The sequence below is a fragment of the Orycteropus afer genome, unplaced genomic scaffold (genome assembly GCF_000298275.1).
Source record: "Orycteropus afer afer isolate SDZICR_OR568_19922 unplaced genomic scaffold, OryAfe1.0 scaffold00204, whole genome shotgun sequence".
NCBI classification, from domain to species: Eukaryota; Metazoa; Chordata; class Mammalia; order Tubulidentata; family Orycteropodidae; genus Orycteropus; species Orycteropus afer.
The window spans coordinates 6,264,966-6,285,161 of NW_006921791.1; the positions used below are offsets into that span (position 1 = coordinate 6,264,966).

At 38.0% G+C, this 20,196-nt stretch overlaps 1 protein-coding gene across 1 annotated transcript in view; it reads left to right on the top strand.

The window, feature by feature from the left end:
• The window catches only part of TRAPPC12 (trafficking protein particle complex subunit 12), a 226,615-nt gene that overhangs the window by 123,877 nt on the left and 82,542 nt on the right, over nucleotides 1-20,196 (top strand). The window contains exon 5 of the mRNA XM_007948126.1: nucleotides 6,142-6,254. Within this exon, the coding sequence (XP_007946317.1) occupies nucleotides 6,142-6,254 (113 nt within the window). The remainder of the gene's footprint in view (nucleotides 1-6,141; nucleotides 6,255-20,196) is intronic.

Below are 20,196 nucleotides of genomic sequence, written 5' to 3' on the forward strand. Positions count from 1 at the left end.
GAGACCCCAGGTCCCTCCTCACCTAATCCCTTTCGCTGATTCATACCATTTATTAGGCCCCCTAAATTTGCCCCTAGTTTTTGCTTGAGGAACTTTATAGTTTTAAGATTCACATTAAGTCTTTGATCCATCTGGAGTTAGTTTTTGTCTGTGGAGTAAGGTACAGATCTTGTTTCTTTTTCCGGCAAATGGATATCCAGTTTTGCCAGCACTGTTTATTAAACAGACATTCTCTTCCCCCATTTAATGGATTTCAGCCCTTTATCAAAGATCAGCTGACCATAGGTCAGTGGATCTATTTCTGGGTTCTGAATTCTGTTCCATTGGTCTATGTGTCTGTCATTATACCAATACCAGGCCGTTTTGACTACTGTGGTTGTATAGTTGGTTTTGAGATCCAGCAGTGTGAGACCTCCTACTTTATTGTTCTTCTTCGGTATTGCTTTGCTTATCCAAGGTCTATTTCCTTTCTGTATAAAGTTAGTGATTGGTTTTTCCATATTGTTAAAAAAATGTTGATGGGAACTGGATTGGGATTGCATTGAATGTATAGATTTCTTTGGGTGGAATTGACATTTTCACAATGTTCAGTCTTCCTATCCACGAGCATGGGATGCTCTTCCATTTATGTAGATCTCTTACATTTCTTGAAGTAGTCTTTTATAGTTTTCTTTGTACAGGTCTTTTGTGTCCCTGGTAAGATTTATTCCCAAATATTTTATGTTTTGGTAGCTACCCACCAGCCACTCCTGGGAAGGAAGGTTGGGCAATCTATTTCCATAGTGAAACTGCCTCAGAAACCCAAGGAGGGATTGCTATGAATCAGAGATGACTTAGTGGCACCTAACAACAACAACAGCATTGTAAATGGTATTGATGTCCTTATTTCTTTTTCAGCAATCTCTTTTCTGGTGGAGAGGAATCCAACTGATTTTTGGATGTTGATCTTCTGTCCTGCCACTATGCTAAATCTCTCAATTAGTTCCAGTAGATTTTTTACTGAGGGTTTTGGATTTTCTAGGTATAGGATCATATCATCAGCAAATAGGGATAATTTGACTTCTTCCTTACCAGTTTGGATGCCTTTGATTTCGCTTTCTTGCCTTATTTCCATGGCTAGGACTTGACAGAGGGCATCCTTGTCTGGTTCCTTTTTGCAGGAGAAATGGTTTCAGTCTTTCTCCATTGAGAATAATGTTGGCTGTTGGTTTTGCATAAATGCCTGCCAAAGGGGCAAGGAGGCCACATCTTCTGACCTCCTCTAACCCCACAAGAGGAAGACAGAATCAGCAGCAGCAGCCCAAGGCCTATCCCTGTGAAGCCAGACATGCCGCCTCCCTCCAACCCTGACACCAAACTTTCTTCCCACAGCACCCACCACCTTTCTGCTGGGTTCAGTAATTTGCTGCAGTGGCCACACAGAACTCACAGATTATGGGGTTTATTAGGGAAGCACCAGGCTACAATTCAAGTTCAGGAAGAACATTCAGTCTCTCTCAGCCCTCCATCTCTCAGCCAACAGTCTCTCTCAGCCACTCTCCCAGCAATGCATGTCTGTCTCAGCAAAGTGTGTCTCTCGTTGTGTCTTTCACAGCAGTGCATGTGTCTCAGGAGCACGTTTCTCTCAGCAGCATATCTTTCTCAGCCAGCACTCAGAGAGATTTCTGCCTCGAGGTGGGCTCCTTTTCAGCCTGTCAGAGTGGCCAAACTAACCAGCCATAATATCAGAATTCTAAGCACCTGAGAGAGAGCGAACATCCTGGAACATTGCTTTTTGCCACTCTCAACAGAAATACCCCAGGTGGATAACGTTAATAATCAGGAGCTCCTCAGTTGCTCATGGCAAATTCCACCATGGAGTTTACAAAGACTTATGGCTAGAAAAGCCATACCAGGTAATTTTCTACACCGCAATGCCCTTTATTATGTTGAAGAATGTGCCTTCTATTCCTGTTTCGCTGAGAGCTTTGATCAGGAATGGGTGTTGGATTTTATCAAATGCCTTTTCTGCATCAATTGATACGATCATGTGGTTCTTTTCCTTCGTTTTATTTATGGGGTGGATGACATTTGTTTTCCTAAGGTTGAACTATCCTTACTTGCATACCTGATATGAATCCCACTTGGTCATAATGAATGATTTTCCTGATATGCTGGAGTCAGTTGGCTAGGACTTTGTTGAAGTTTTTTGCAGCTATTTTCATGAGGGATATTGGTCTGTTGTTTTCCTTTTGAGTGATGTCTTTGCCTGATTTTGGTATCAAGGTTATGCTTGCTTCATAGAATGATTTTGGAAGGATTCCATTGTTTTCTATGTTTTGGAATAGTTTGAGTAGGACTGGTGTCAGTTCTTCTCTGCCTGTTTGGTAGAATTCTTCGGTGAAACCATCTAGACCAGGACTTTCTTTTCTTAGTAATATTTTTATGACCTGTTCAATTTCTTCTTTTGTTATGGAGCTGTTCTACTTTTCCACATTGGTCTGTGTTAGTTTATGTAAGTGGTGTGTTTCTAGAAATCTATCCATTTCTTCCAGATTTTCAAATTTGTTGGAGTACAGTTCTCCATAGTATCCTGATATTATCCTTTTTATTTCAGTTGGTTCTGTTGTGATGTTGCCATTTCATTTCTTAATTGTATTATATGTATTATATCCCTCTTTTCCTTTGTTAAATTTGTCAGTGGTTTGTCAATTTCATTAATCTTTTCAAAAAACCAACATATAGTCTTGTTGATTTTTTTCTATTGTCTTTCTATTTTCTGTTTTGTTGATTTCTGCTTGAATCTTTATTATTTCCTTTCTTCTGGTAACTATAGGCTTTTTTTTTTGCAGCTGTTTTTCTAATTGTTGGGTTAAGGTGTTGATTTCGGCTCTTTCTTCTTTTTTGATGTGTGCATTTATTGCTAGAAATTTGCCTCTGATCACTGCTGTGGCTGTGTCCCAAAAATTTTGCTATGTTTTGTTTTCATTTACATTTGATTCAAGGAATTTTTTAATTTCATTTTTTCTGTTACCCAGTTGTTTTTGAGGAGGGTGTTGTTCAATTTCCACGTGTTTTTTCCACTGATTTTCCTATCGTTGATTTCTAATTTGATAACCTTGTGGTTTGAGAAGATGCTTTGCGCTATTTCAATATTTTAAAATTTATTAAGGCTTGCTTTATGGCCTAACATATGGTCTATCATGGATAATGTTTCATATGCATTGGAAAAGAATGTATATTGTGTTGTTGTTGGGTGAAGTGCTCTGTAGTTGTCTATAAGGTCACCTTGGTAGATTGTACTGTTTAGCTTTTCTGCATCTTTGCTGAATTTCTTTCCAGTGTTCTATGTTTCATTGAAAGTGGTATATTAAAGTCTCCCACTATGACTGTGGAGTAATCTATTTGCCTTTTCAGCTCTTTTAAAGTCTGATTTATGTATTTTGGGGCTCTTTCATTGGGTCCATAGATATTTATTATGGTTATATCTTCTTCTTCAGTTGATCCTTTAATCATTATATAATGTTCTTCCTTGTCTCATATGCTGATTTTTATCTTTAAGTCAATTTGATTGGGAATTAATAGTTCCACTCCTGCTCTCTTTTGGTTGCCATTTACTTGGTATATCTTTTTCCAACCATTGATTTTGTTGTCTATTGTTGTCTTTGTCTCTAACGTGTGTCTCTTGTAGACAGCACATTGATGGGTTATGTTATCTTATCCAGTTTGCAACTCGCCATCTCTTGAGTGGTGCATTTAATCCATTAACATTCAGTGTAATTATTGACAAGTATGAATTGATTGCTGTCATTTTGGTATGTTTTTTCATGGTATTCCTGCTTTCTTTGTTCCATATAATTTTCTGTGCTGAGCTCATTTTCTTTATGAATAGTGTTATCATTTCCTTAGTTGCTATTGTTTTAGTATTTGCTAAATATTTGTGCTTATCCTCTTTTTTATTGTGATGTGAAGGTTTATCATTTTTCTTTGAGGTTATCCTGTGATTTATAATTTTCTCCCTGAGTTTAGAACAGTCTATTCTGTCTTGCAAATCTCTTGCCTTCCTCACCATTTAGAAGTTCTGTGACTACACTATTTTTCCCATCTTTTTGGTTTGTAGTTGTCCTCCTTTGTCAATTGATGTCTCTGGTTCCCTGTTTACAATCCTGTAAGCTTATTTTACTTTGGATACTTCCGTAGCTGTGCTGGTTTCTGGGTTATGTCATCTTGTGTATTAAAGGTCAGTTGTATTTTTGCTATTACTGGTTCTCTGTTCAAAGGCCTCCCTTTAGTATGTCTTGTAATGTTGGTCTGGTTATAAGAAATTCCTTTCATTTCTGCTTATATGGAAATCTCCTAATTTCACCATCATATTTGAGGGACAATTTTGCCTGTTATATAATTCTTGGTTCAAAATTTTTCTCTTTAAGGGTTTTATATATATCATCCCATTGCTTTCTCACTTGCATGGTTTCTGCTGAGAAATCAGAGCTTATTCTTACTGTTTGTCCTTTGTAATTAACTTTTTGTTTTTCCCGTGCTGCTTTCAGGATTCTTTCTTTGTCTTTGGTTTTGATGAGTTTGATGATGGTAAGTCTTGGTGATTTTCTTTTGGGGTCTTTCCTGTTTGCAGTTCATCGGATTTCCTGAATGGATATATTCTCATCTTTCATCATATCAGGCAAGTTCTCTTCCAAGAAATCTTGGACAATTTTCTCAGTGGTTTTCTTTTTCTTTTCGTGTTCTGGAATTCCAGTTACACATAGGTTATTCCTTTTGATGGTATCCCACATGAACCTTAGGCTTTCTTCATTTTGTTTTGATCTTTTTTCTGATTGATCTCTTTCCAAAGAAGTACTCAGGTATTTGTCTTCAATCTCATTAATTCTGTCTTCCATTGATTCAATTCTACTCCTTTGCCCTTTCAATGTGTTACCTATTTCTGAAAATATAATATTAATCTGGATTTCTATCTGTAGATTTTGTATGATTTCTAATTTTTCATTTGTTTTGTCATTTTGTTCTTGTATTTTCTTCTGAAATTGTTCTAGGGTTTTTTCTTTGTTTTGTTTAATTTTGTCAATTTCCTTGAGCTGTATCTCAGTCCTTTGAAGATACCTAAACATAATTCTTTTGAATTCCTTATCAGGGAGTTCCAATGCTGCTTCGTCCTCAGGGATATATTGTGGGTCTGTATCCTGCTCCCTTATTTCTGTCACTTTATCTTGCTTCTTTGTGTGGGCTGTGATGGTATGTTGTCTACAAGACATTGTGACGTATTTGGAGCTCTGTTAACTGTTTTTGAAGAGCAGGTAAGGGTAAGTCAGGCTCTACTTGGTGTTCAGTTTTTGTTGACCAGTTGGTGGAGAAGGAAGTGGTGACTCTCACTCAGTAAGTGAAGCTGCAGGAGGTGTGGGTGTAGTTGTGTCTTATGGGCACTGTTGCTGTCTCCCACTCAGACAAAAACAACAATTGAAAAACCATCAAAAGAGTAAAAGCAAGTGTACAAAAACACACAGGAAAAATCACCGCCCCCCAATAAAAAATTTAAAAAAAAAAAAACTTGGCAATATCTAGGAAAAAGGCAATAAGAGAAAAAAGGTAAAGTAGGAGAATAATGAAGAAAAAAATGTGAAAAATACAAAAAGAAAAATAAGGAATTGGGTTAACCACAAGAAAGAGAAAAAACTGGAACCAGGAAAAGAGAAAAAGCTATAAACTAGAAATATCAATAAATATGTGAGGGTGCTATTCTGATTTTTTATTTTTATTTTTCTGTAAGCATGAGCTCTGGTGGCGTAGTGTCTAAGGCATTTGACTGCTAACCAGGAGGCTGGTGATTCAAACCCACCAGCCAATTCTTGGAAGGAAGACTGGACAATCTACTTCCATAGAGATACTGCCTCAGAAACCCAAAGAGGGGTCGCTCTGAGTCAGAATGGACTTGACAGTAGTGAGTTTGGTGTTTTTGGTTTCTGGAAGAGGGCTATCTCTGCTAAACTGGCACCACTGAATGTTTTACCCAAGAGTAAAGGAATACTTAGAAAATACTCTATTAGCACTTCCTCTGGGCCATCTGCAGATACCTCCCTAAGGTGCACTAAATAAGAAAATGTGCTTAATTGTTGCAAATAATTAATTCAACTTTGGTTTTGATTCCAGGCTCCATGGTTCCTTTTTCAATGCGGATCTTATATGCAGAACTTCAGCAATATCTGGGAAATCCCCAGGAGTCACTTGATAGACTGCACAGAATGAAAACCATCTGTAGCAAGGTAACGATCCCTCCAAAATGGCCTGTTTTTGTCATTTTCCTCTTGATTTGAGAAAGTTCTCTTAATTTCCCTTCCTAGTAATAATAAGCATACTACTTTTTTCTCTGTCCATCCCATGCATCCTACTCTAATGACCATTGTTACTTTTTTCTTCAGAAAGGGAAGGAGACTTGATTCCACGTGACCATTGTATTCATTGTTCTGTTGAATAACTTTTAGGGGCTTTGCATGGTTATTTATTTATTTATTATTTAAATTTTTGCAGTGTTCCCTCCCTTCCCCTCCCACTCCTGATAACCAACAAAATTTCCTTCTGTACATAAACCTTTTCTTGACTTTTTACAAATGAACTAATACTATATTTGTCCTGTGATTGACTTATTTCACTCAACGTAGTGTCCTCCAAGTTCATCCACAATACGTGGTATTTTTTGTGTGGTTTTTGAATCCTAAGATCCTTCTTCCTCGGTATTTACTAAATGAAAACTAGGAAAGTTTTCTTCTGTAGAAATCATATCTTGAACATGTGTCCAGGCTACCAGTACTTAAATGTGTGATACCATTCATGCATTCCACAAATATTTATTGAGCATACACTTTGTGCCAAACAAGCACTAGAGCAATATTTATAGAGATAATGATTAAGAATTTTCTAGAAGCAAAGCAAATTATGATAATTTATGATAACTATTATACATAATACTGGCTAATTAATTATTAAACAACATAAGTTTCAAATAAAAACCGGGGGGATGCCAGACAGAGCAGCATGGATCTCAGGTAAGGGGAGGGACACAGGCCCCACCCCCAAGAGGCAGCAAGCAGAGAGGTTTCGAATAAGAAACTTGTCTGTAAGTTTGTCATACTGTGGTGGCTTATATGTTGCTGTGAGGCTTGAGGCTGTTCCAGTGGTGTTTCAAACACCATCAGGGTTGCACATGGTACACAGGTTTCAATGCAGCTTACAGACTGAGACAGACTAGGAAGAAGGAAGAAGCCATCCACTTGTCAAAGAATTGGCCAGGGAAAACTTTATGAATAGCAGAGAAACACTATCTGATACATTACTGTGCAACTTTGTGACTAGGCTGGAAACACTGTCTGATGCAGTACAGGAGGACATGCCCCTTAGTCAAAATATGACTCGGAAAGAGCTACATCATCAGAGTAGAACTAACCTTACTGATATGGATAAACTAAAGCTTTCGAGAGCTCCATTTGCTGATGTGGCATGACTCAAAATGAGGAGAAACAGCTGCAAACATCCGTTAATAATCAGAACATGGAGTGTACAAAGTATGAATCTAGGAAAATTGGAAATTGTCAAAAATGAGATGGGCCACATAAGGATTGATATCCTAGGCACTAGTGAGCTGAAATGGACCAGCTTTGGCCATTTTGAATCAGACACATCATATGATCTACTATGCCAGGAATGACAAAGAGGAATGGCATGCCATTCATCATCACAAAGGATGTTTCAAGATCTGTCCTGAAGTAAAATGCTGTCAGTGATAGGATAATATCTATACGCCTGCAAGGAAGACCAGTTAATACTACTATTATTCAAATTTACGCATAAACCACCAAAGCCAAAGATGAAGAAATTGAAGATTTTAATCAATTTCTGCAGTCTGAAATTAAACATACATGCAATCAAGATGTGTTAATTATCCCTGGTGACTGGAATGCAAAAGTTGGAAACAAAGAAAAATCACTGATAGAAAATTTGGGCTTGGTGACAAATAACACTGGAGATCACATGATGGAATTTTGCAAGACCAACGACTTATTCATTGCAAATACCTTTTTTCAACAACACAAACAGCAGCTATACACATGGACTTCACCAGATGGAGTACAGAGAAATCAGATTGACTACATCTGTGGCAAGAGGCGATGGAAAAGCTCAATATCTTTAGCCAAAACAAGACCAGTAGCTGATTATGGAACAGACCATCAACTGCTCATATGCAAGTTCAACTTCAAGTTGAAGACAATTAAAACAAGTCCACGAGAGCCAAAATATGACTTGAAATATATTCCTCCTGAATTTAGACACCATCTAAAGAATAGATTTGATGCATTGAACACCGATGTCCAAAAACCAAAAGAATTGTGGGATGACATCAAGATCATCATCATCCATGAAGAAAGCAAGAGGTAATTAAAAAGACAAGAAAGAAAGAAAAGACCAAAATGGATATCAGAAGAGACTCTAAAACTTGCCCTAGAGGAGAGAGTAGCTAAAGCAAATGGAAGAAACAACAAGATCAAAGAATTGAACAGAAAATTTCAAAGAGCAACTAGAGTAGACAAAGTCATTTACTACAGTGAAACATGCAAAGACCTCAATGAGAAAACCAAAAGGGAAGAACACCCTCGACATTTCTCAAACTGAAAGAACTGAGGAAAACATTTCAGCCTTGAGTTGCAATATTGAAGGATTCCATGAGCAAAATATTGAATTATGCAAGAAACATCAAAAGAAGATTGAAGGAATACACAGAGTCACTGTACCAAAAAGACCTGGTCAGTCTTCATCCATTTCAGGAGGTGGGATATGTTCAAGAACCAATGGTATTGAAGGAAGAAGTTGAAGCTGCACTGAAGGAATTGGTGAAGAATGAGGCTTCAGGAATTGACAGAATACCCATTGAGATGATTCAACAAAAGGATACCCTGGTGGAGGCACTCACTCAGCTATCCCAAGAGATTTGGAAGACAGCTACCTGGCCAACTGACTGGAAGAGATCCATATTTGTACCCATTCCAAAGAAAGGTGATCCCATAGAATCTGGAAATTATCAAACAATATGATTAATACCTCATGCAGGTAAAATGTTGCTGAAGATAATTTGAAAATGGTTGCAGCAGTATATTTACAGAGAACTTCCAGAATTGCAAGCTGGTTTAAGGAGAAGATGTGGAACAAGGGATATCATTACTAATGTCAGATGGATCTTGGCTCAAAGGAAAGAATACCAGAAAGATATTTACTTGTGTTTTATTGATTATGCAAAAGTGTTGGATTGTGTGGATCTTAACAAGTTGTGGATAACATTGAGAAGAATTGGAATTCCAGAACACTTGATTGTACTCATGAGGAACCTGTACTGTACATAGACCAAGAGGCTGTCGTTCAAACAGAACAAGGAGACACTGCCTAGTTTAAAATCAAAAAGAGAGTACATCAGGGTTGTTTCCTTTCACCATACTTGCTCAATCTGTATGCTGAGCAGATAATCCAAGAAACTGGACTATATGAAGAAGAACATGCCATCAGTTGGAAGAAGAATCATCAACAGTGTGCGATACACTGACAACACAAGTTTGCTTGCTGAAAGTGAGGATAAGTTAAGGCACTTACTAATGAATATTGAAGAATACAGTCTGCAGTGTGGCTTACATCTCAATATAAAGAAAACAAAAGCCCTAACAACTGGACCTATAAGTAGCATCACAATAAGTGGAGAAAAGATTGAAATTGTCAGAGACTACTATTGCTTGGTTCTACAATCAATGCAGTGGAAGCAGCAGTCAGGACATCAGATAATGTACAGCACTGGGCGTATCAGCTGCAAAGGACCTCTTTCAAGTGCTGGAAAGCAAAGATGTCCCTTGAGAACTAAAGTGCACCTGACCCAAGCCATGATATTTTCAGTCGCTTCATATGCATGTGAGAGCTGGACAATAAAAAAGGAAGACTGAAGAAGAGTTGATGCTTTTGAGTTGTGGTGTGGGTGAAGAATGCTGAAATTACCATGGACTGCTAAAAGAACTAACAGATCTGTCCTGGAAGAAGTGCAGACATAATGCTCCTTGGAAGCAAGAATGGCTAGACTGCATCTCACCTACTTTGGCCACTGTGGGTGGTAGTTAAAGTTGTATGCAAACTTGTTTGGGCTTGGTTGAGTTGAGTGGCTGGGCAGCTGGTGGTAGTTATTCCCCATGATGAGACTGGCAATCAACTCCATGGTGGGATCTACCACAAGCAGCTGAGTAGCTGCTTTAGGGATGGGATCTGCTTCCTGTTTATAAGCAGAAGCTTTGGGAATGGTCTCTAGCTTATGGCACACTTGAACCCTGCAGGTAGCCATGTCATTGTTCAGCAGCCTGCCATGCTCTACCAACCTTGGGACCTTCAATGGACTTGAATGAATGGCCTGCCATGTGGTTTGGTAACATTGGGACTGTACCATTTTATTTGTCGACCTTGGGCTTGTTAGCCTTAGCAGCCAGTAGCTGCCTGAGTGAAGAGATGCCTCTAGCTTCAGTGGGCTGGAAGCAAGAGGCAGAGCTGAAGCCCAAGGTTGAGGGGCTTTCACACAGCCCCCTAGAGCCTGGCACCTTGAACTCGGACTTAAAGCCTCCAAACCAAGAATAAACTCCTGTTTTTTGAGGCCATCCCATTTGTGGTATATTCTTATCAGAGTGGCACTAGGTAAACAGAACAGTCATGTTATCAGTCATGGAAAAGGATGTCATGCTTGGTAAGGTAGAGGGTCAATGAAAGAGGGGATGGCCCTCAACAAGATGGGTTGACACAGTGGCTGCCTCTGTGGGCTCAAGTATAGCAAGGATTGTGGAGCTGGTGCAGGATCAAACAGTGTTTCATTCTACTGTGCATAGGGTCACTATGAGTCAGAAACAACTGGATGACACCTAACAGCAACAGTAACATAAGTTTCAAAATGCTGTTTGAATTATTCTTCGTTGTAAGGTATTACGGGGAAGACATCAAATTCTTACAGCAATAAAAGATCAATTTATATATGTTAAGTGGAGTTAGGAAGAAATAGGGGATTTAAAATCTTTGCCATTTACAGGCTGTGGACAACTTACACTCTTAGATTTTTCATCTTGATAATAGGAATAATTTTACTCTTCTTGTCTACTTCACAGTGCTTCAGGACAGTTTAAATGAAATAATTTATGTGGAAGTGATTTGAAAACTCTAATGACAACCAATTATTAGGATCACTGGCACATTATTATTTTTTTAAAAAATAAAACTCCTTCTTTCAACCTTGAGTCATTCTTGGTGGAAGTTTTATCTAATTCCAAGATGATGGTATTATCAGTATTAGTAAGGAAGTGTCCTTCCTTACCTGCATATAATTTTCTCTCACTAAAGCATAAGCAGGCATTCCTAAGTGCTTTTTATCCCTAGACTCTTATAGCTTCCATTTTTCAACATTGTAACATAAATGATAAAAGGAAAAAAATAAGTTTACTTTTTTATACTTTGATTAGTTGGAGGGAAAATAGTAGTATCAACTTTTTTATATTGTAATACCTTTTCTTCTGGATTTTTAATAACCACAGTAAAATATATTCATTTCTTAATAAACACAGTAAAATATACTTTTTTTCAGAAATAGGAAGCATATAACTTGTTAAGAAATTCTAAATCAGTGGTCTTCTAAACTTTACACAGATGATTTTTTAATTATATTTTTAATTTACCTCCAAATTACAATGGGGGAAAATTATATAGTATTTGGGATAAAAATTTCTGAGTCTTAGGGTGGTTTGTGGGTAGACAGGTCAAATCATTTGAGATAGCTTTGCCTGTTAGTTCTCCTGGACCTAAAGTATTTCCTACTTTTAGTATCAAGCTCCTCATAGGCATAATAGAATGTAATAACTATTAAAGGAACCACTTGCCACTAAGAAAGTGGAAGGGGGAAAAAGTGAAGTGGAAAGGGGGAAAACATGGGTTAAGCAATGGGATCTTCCCATGGTTCCTGTTCTAGGAAAATGAGCCTCAGGGAGGTAAAGTATTACCCAACATACTGCAGTTAGTTAGTTGTGGAGCTCAGAGTAGATCCCACATCGTGTGGTTGCAGAAATGTCATTCTTAACTACTACTCTATACTTATGCATAAAATTAAGACTATCAGTATTTTCTTTTTCCTCAAATGTAATACATTTCCTGATGTCTGTGTAAAATAAGTTCTAAACTTTGGTCATAATATATCACTTTAACAGTGCCAAAAATTTCAGTGACTGTCTAGCATACTTCCTTCTGCCTAAAATTGGTTTCAGAAGGTACAGAGAAATAAAGATTTTTCAAATGGGTGAGGAGAGCCAATGAAGGGGGAAAGAAATTAGTTGAGAATGTTAAATATTATTTCCTTCAGTGACATTTTCCACTAATTCCTCCTGCCTCGGTTTACCTTTCTTATATATGTACCCTTCCCCCATTCCCTCATGCCTAAACTTAGAGTTGATAATATCAAACTGAATCAAGTACTTACTTACTCATGCTGGTTCAGGAAGACATCACAGTAGCAATTTTTCCATAATTTTTAATTGCTGTCATTGAGCTGGACCACACCCAGACCACAGCCTCTAGTGTCCTTATTAACCATTCTTTTCACAGGGAGAGGCCTGAACAAGCAAGCCTCCAGTACTGGTGTTGCACTATGTGACAGTCAGCTGGCTACTAGCCTTGATGTTGATCTGAGATACTTAACTCAAGAACATTCTACAAAACTAGGGTTGTTATTTCCAGAAAGAAAAAAGAAGCAAATAAGTTACTCAATTCATATTCCCCAAAGAATTCTCTATTTCATTTCTTTTCATTGCCACGGCATCTGTTGTGGGTCTTCAAAGTAGTTTTTCCATGGCAGCAGGAAATGGTTTTAGAATCAAATGCTTTGGAAGGCAGTAAATAAAGCAAGAAGCCAAACTACGACAGTTAAAGGTTCTCATCCTTTAATAATAAAGCCAACTAAGACAATTCAGGTTGCTTCGAAAATGACTATACTTGTCATTTGTATAGATGTATTCTGAGCCCTGCTGTCTGATAATTGCCACTCTAGCAAAAGTCATATCTTCTCAAGTTCAGTTCCCAGCATGGATTTCCCAAATGAAAAGAAACAACCTTATATGATAGCCAAAGTGAGGTATGTGGGGGGGGGGGGGCACAGAAACAGTTGGGGGTAGATGAGAAGCAAATCACCTGCAATCCAATTACACTCATCCCAATTGAGCCAACATTTTCTGTTCGCAGTTTTGAGCTCTGTCTTTGAATTTCTTAGAAGAGATCCTGAGATAGAAATCCCCCATTGCTCCCACTCTGCATTGCTCAATAGTCAGAGTAGCACAGTTTAAGATTTTATGATAGGCTCAAACAGAAGAAGTAGAGGTGGAAGAATGCCATAACATGGGGTGTTGTGGAATTATGTGGTTTCCAAATGGTGATATCAACCAAAGCCTTACCATGGAAAAATACTTATGACATAATATTAATTTTCAAATCAGACCCACATAATTATAATTACAGTATGATTGCAACAAATAAATACTATCCATTGAAGGAAAAATACACAATGTATTACCAGAGTCTCAGAATCTTAACAGAGTATTGTTTTTATGTTGTCTTTCACTTACTGAGTGACAGGTAGGAACTATTTAGTGAATTAGTAAACATTTGTTTTGAATATAATTACATCGATGAAGAATGACTATACTATTATTTAAAATAAACTTTTCATGCTGCCATGGTTTAGAAAAAGTCATAATCTTCACTGTCTGAGGTGGCAGGTGCCTTGGTTCACTAATTGCTACTCCTCTGCTTGCTCTCCAGGAAGTCATCACCTGTAGGTCCCAAGAGAACTTTGCAAACCAGTTGGTAAAAAAGCCAAAGGCACAAATTTCTAAAATTGCATAAATAGATATAATCCATAAATATTGATGCCAAAGTAGCTTGAGGTTCCGTTCATCTCTTAATTGTATATACCCCAAGATAGTGTTAAATTCAACTCCATCCCACTCTGCAATTTATATAGCTTCCACCCACCCTAGTTTATGTTAGTTGAGGGTACCAGGTTAAATAAAAGAAGTGCTTCTTTAGAAATTCACCCTACATTGAAGGAAACAGGGTAAGATTTTTGTGCACTCTGGAAATACATCAATATATTTGAATTTCTTTATTGATGATTGCTAACAAGGTAGTAATTATAGAATTTTTTTCTAGGAAGGGTTAATATTTTTTCTTTCTAAAAAGGATTTCTGACAAATGGGCATATTCAGTTATGCTATTTTATTTGTAAACAAAGTTAGAAATGTAAGAAAGAGTAGCCATTGCCAGTCATCTCATAGGCCAGCTGCTCAGGGAAACACTTCAGGATGGCTGCCATCAGTATGCTGAAAATGTCCAGGTCACTTCCAGTGCCAGTGCTTCATCTGACCCAGACAGTTCAGTTGCCATACTTTTCTGCTGCTCCAGCAGAGAAAAAATTGATTGTGGCTTAATCAGATAAGATGGGAATGATTGGCAAGTGGAGAGAAGTAATTGAAAGATATAGTGATGATGCCTTCTGCTTCCTCAATTGAGGCAGCGTATCTGCCCTTTGCCATCGAGGTTTACATTCCTGTGACCCTGTGTGTGCTCAGAATAGTCAAGCAGAAGAAGCAGACAGGAGTGTCTTTTGTCATCATGGTTTGCCATGAAGATTTGTATTTTGATTCAGCTCATAGTGGAAATTCATACCTTTAGAAATCTCCAGGTTGCATCATTGTATTTGGGAATAACCAACAAAGCCACTCAATAACTTTAACCTAGTGTAAAATCAGATGTACTGAAAGTGAATTACAAGGCCACAGAAGTTAGCAAATGGTCCAGCCATGAGGCATGTATGATATCCAAAACGAAATTTGGCTCTTCATAAAATAAAAAGACCTTAAATTCTGCATTCTTTTCCTTGTTTTTCTCAGCGTTGTTTATTCTCTCACTCCATGATCTGAATATAAAATAAAAAGATTTTTTTTTCAAAGTATGAAAAGTCCAAAGTTTTATCCCTTAGGCAGTGATTGTGAAATGAGCTTTAGAGTAAAACTGGGTGAAATTTTCAAAATTCTCAATCTGTTATTTACGTAAGCTGTGTGATCAGTTGTTCAGCCTACTTGAGTTTCAACTTTCTCATCTGAAAATGAGTAATCTTTGGCTTGTTGTGAGGAAGAAAGCAATAATACAAATATGTGACTTAGCACAGTGGCTGGTACACAGTAAGTATTTAACAATTAGATGCAGCTAGAAGAAACTCCTTTTAATTGTGGAAAATCTTTCCAAAGGATTTTCTAGGGAACTTAGTAGGGGAAAAGAAAGTTCCAGGACTTAACCTGGAAACCTAAACGCCTATAACAGGCTCACTCTATCTTTCAGTTTGTATTAAAGTAGATCCACTTTAGGGAGTCCTCAAGTCCTTGAATTAGGGCCAGATTCACAGTAGCCTATATACTAGAATGCCTCATGGATAAAACCAGTTCCTATACCACCTCCAGCCCTGCAACCATGCCAGCCAAAAGGGCCAGGGTACAAAGGATACTTTGTTAAAAGCCTTACTACAAACTATTGTCCACAGACCACCAACATTGCTAAAATACTGTTAGAGTACAGTCTGAGGTCCTACCCCAGAAACACTGAAACAGCTCCTGTATTTCAATATATAAGATACTGAAGTGATTTACAGGCACCAATCTCAGTGAAGTTTTTCCAAGATTTCTGAAGGTAAACGTAAATGTGGCATTCCTTGTGGCCTGCTGAAGTTTGGTGTGAACCCAAAAATGTTTGTAGCCTATAGACAAAAGCTGTCATTCAGTGAAGATACTTGTGCTACCACCTCTCAAGATAACTGCATGCAAATCAGAATACAGGTAGTCCCTGACAGTAAAGTATTTGAGTTACAACGACCCACATTTACAACTGTCTGTGGTTTGTTGCGTTTTTGTTTTTATATTGTACATCCTATCATTTTGTAATGTGTACTGCATACAATATTTTATCACATAATTTTCTGATGTTATCATTCTCAGATGTTTACTCATAGATGTTCAATTTTATGATTTACTGTTCAGAACACGGCTGCGTAATAGGATATGACCTGGTCTACAATGATGTCAGTGTCAAGAGTCATAACGTACAGAAAGTTGGCAGTGTTCTACTTCAGTGACATATGACAATTACATGCATGTGCAGTTACAACAAAGCACCTATAACCCCATGCACCCAATACCTATTACAACTCTGACTTCATTGTTACGACACTTACGCCAACTTCTTTATATGGAGTGATCTTTTTCAGTATTTCATGCCACAAGAAGCATCAATTCTTATTTTTATTATTATTATTTTTTGCCTTTATTCTCGTGTATCTACCTGTACATTAATGTGTATTATTACTGTTAGTGTAGTATTGTATTTTTAAAAGTGTTTATCTTTGTTATCTCTACCTCTTTTAGAAGCATCAGTTGTTAATTTGAAGTCTAGTTGTTCTAGTTTCTCTAACTATAACGCCAGCACTGTTTATACCTCCTACAACATGTCTAGAAAACAAGTCATGCCACTGAAAGTTCTAATGGAAAAAAGAAGATGAGGAAGGGTGTAGACATGGATATATAGATGAAAATCACTAAGGACTATGATAATAAAAAGAAAGTGAAGTGGCACACGAGGAAAGACTGTCTCATTAACTGTTTTGATGATCATTAAGAATGAGAATAGGTTCCGGTAAGATGGAAGAATAAGCCGACAAGCAACACAGACACTCTCCAATAAAGAAAAGAAAAACCAATTGATAGAGATACAGATGATAATCCTACAGCCCTGAGCTTTGAAAGGAAGTGGATTAGGCACCACCTAGTGGAAAAAGCTGTACAAAAACAGTGAGTACAGAGATGGTGGAAGCTGCGGACTGTCAGCTACTCTGCTGGGACTAATAGCCTGAATATTTCCAAGTGCTGTTGGGACCTAAGAATTGACCTAAAGATCATCCCTGGTCACCAAAGGCTGCAGGGATGCTGGTGCCCTATGACTAGGAAGGGAAACAGCAAGGAGGGAGACAACCTAAACTGTTGACTTTCCACTGTCCAGAGGGCACAGCCATTTTTATTGTTTACATGTGGCAGCCATTTTGGATATTTAAAGTGACCGAGGGTGCAGCCATTTTGAATGTTTACAAGCGGTGGCCATTTTGGATATTTAAAGTGACCAAGGGTGCAGCAATTTTGAATGTTTACAAGTGGCAACCATTTTGGATTTTTAAAGTAATAGCATTCTCATTTGGATTCCAGGGACCTAAGAATAGGCTCTGTTTGCCAAGGTTGGCAGGGCCATATGAGAGGCTGACTGACAACAGGAAAGGAGACAGGTGGTGTAAGTGTATAAGTGTTATCAACTAGGGAATAGAGGAGCACGGTACCCTGCTTGCATAGATAACATGCAAACAAACAAAGAAAACGAAAATCATGGGCAAGTCACTCCAACATACAATCACCAATTAAATATAAACACAAAAACATCATAATGCCTCAGAGACAACAGAGCATCACAGTCCACACAAATAAACAAGGGAAAACAGGAGAAACAAGGGACCAGGATACAGACCCAAAACACATCCCTGAGGAAGATGTACCATTGGAACTCCCTGATAAGGAATTCAAAAGAATTATATTTAGGTATCTTCAGTGAATTGAGAGACAGATCAAGGAAAACACAGAGAAAACCCTAGAACAATTTCAAAAGACAATGCAATGAGACCAGAAGAACTAGATGGTGCCCGGCTACCACTGTCATCCACTTGGAAGGGATGTACAAGATCCTGCATAGAGAGGGAGAACAATGTGGAACAAAACTCAAAATCATTTGGAGGCAAAAAAAAAAAAAAAGAAAGAAAGAAGGTGGGGACCAGGTTTGCTGGTCCAGTAGAGCCTGGTGAAACCACTGAGACTATGGCCCCTAGCTGCCCTTCAGGTCTGGAATTGAACCCACACCTGTGGTTTCCAGCCAAAGTACAGGCAAGTGAGTTAAACATTTACCTCAAGTAGACACACACCCTGGAGAGAACAATCATGGGAGAAGGAAGGGCTGCTTATGCACAGGGAGACAGCTCAGGGCGCAGAAGAGTATGGAGGGATGGACACCAAGAAGAGGTAACTATGGGGAGGAAGTGGGAGGGGAGCTGTTGCATTGTGGTAAACTGTGGTCAATGACATGAGACAAAGTATATGTGAACTGCTGTATGAAAAGTGAATTTACTCTGTAAATCTTCACCCAAATCAAAATAAAATTTAAAAAATATAAAAAAGAAAAAGACAATGCAAGAACAAATTGTCAAAATAAATGAAAAATTAGAAATGATACAAAATCTACACACGAAAATCCTGAAGATCAACACTTAATTTTCAGAAATAGATAAGACATTGAATGGGCAAAGGAGAATTGAATCAATGGAAGACAGAATTAGGGAGATCTAAGGTAAATACCTGAACACTTCTTTGGAAAGGGATAAATCAGAAAAAAGAACAAAACAAAATGAAGAGCCTAAGGTTCATGTGGGATACCATCAAAAGGAATAACCTACGTGTAATCAGAATGCCAGAACAGGAAGACACAAATAAAACCACAGAGAAAATTGTCAAAGATTTGTTGGAAGAGAATTTTCCTGGTAGGATGAAAGATGAGAATATATCGATTTCAGAAGTCCAACAAACCCCAAACAGGATAGACCCCAAAAGAAAATCACCCAGACATGTCATCATCAAACTTACCAAAACCAAAGACAAAGAAAGAATCATGAGAGCAGCATGGGAAAAATGAAAAGTTACCTACAAAGGGCAACCAATAAGACTAAGCTTGGATTTCTTGGCAGAAACCATGCAGACAAGAAGACAATGGGATGGTATATAAAAACCTTGAAAGAAAAATTTCCAACCAAGAATTATGTACCCAGCAAAATTGTCCCTCAAATATGATGGTGAAATTAGGACATTTCCAGATAAGCAGAAATTATGGGAATTTGTTAAAACCAGACCAACCTTAAAAGAGATGCTATAGGGTACCCTTTGAAGAGAGAAGCAACAACAGCCAGTAAGAACTGACCATTAGCACACATGATGATATAACCTAGAAACCAACCCAACTATGGAAGTATCCAAAGTAGATAAGCCTACAGGATTGTAAACAGGAAACTAGAGACATCAATTGACAAATGAGGACAACTGCAAACCAAAAAGAGGGAAAAACTGTGTCAATACAGAACTTCTAGATGGTAGGGAAGTCAAGACAACTACAAGATAGAATGAACTGTTCTAAACTTGGGAAGAGAACTATAAATCACAGGGTAACCTCAAACAAAAATGAGAAATCTTCACATCAAAAAAAGAGGACCAGCATAAATATTCAGCACATACTAAAATAATAGCAATGAAGGAAGTGATGACCTGATTCATAAACAAAATGAGCTCAGCATGGAAAATTATATATAACAAAGAAATCAACACCACGAGAAAGCACATAACAAAAATGACAGCAACAAATTCATGTTTGCTGATAATTGCCTATCTGGCAAGGGACTTATGTCTTAAGATTTATAGTGGAAGAGTGGATGACCAAACTATGGTACATAGACATAATGGAATGCTATGCAGCACTAAAGAATAATGTAGAGACTGCAAAACACCACATATGGACGAACTTGGAGGACATTATGCTGAATGACATAAGTCAATCACAGAAGGATAAATATAGTATTAGTTCGTTGTTGTGGAGGGTCAAGGAAAGGTTTATTAAAAAAATGAGAATAGGGTTTTGGAGGTAATTAAAGGAACAATTGGCATAAAATCAACAATTTCAACATGGAAGAGGCAAAGACCAATCCAGGAGAGTTATTCAATTTATGTCAGAAACTTACAATGGAGTCATTGGAATGGAACCCCACTGTAAGTTGGTGATTATTGTTGTTGTTGTTAGGTGTCATTGAGTCATGTCCGACTTGTAGCGACCCTGTGCACAGCAGAACGAAACACTGCCCAGTCCCGCGCCAGCTCCATGATCCTTGCTATACTTGAGCCCATCGTCGCAGCCTCTGTGTCAGTCCATCTCATTGAGGGCCTTCCCCTCTTTCTTCAAACCTCCACCTTACCAAGCATGACA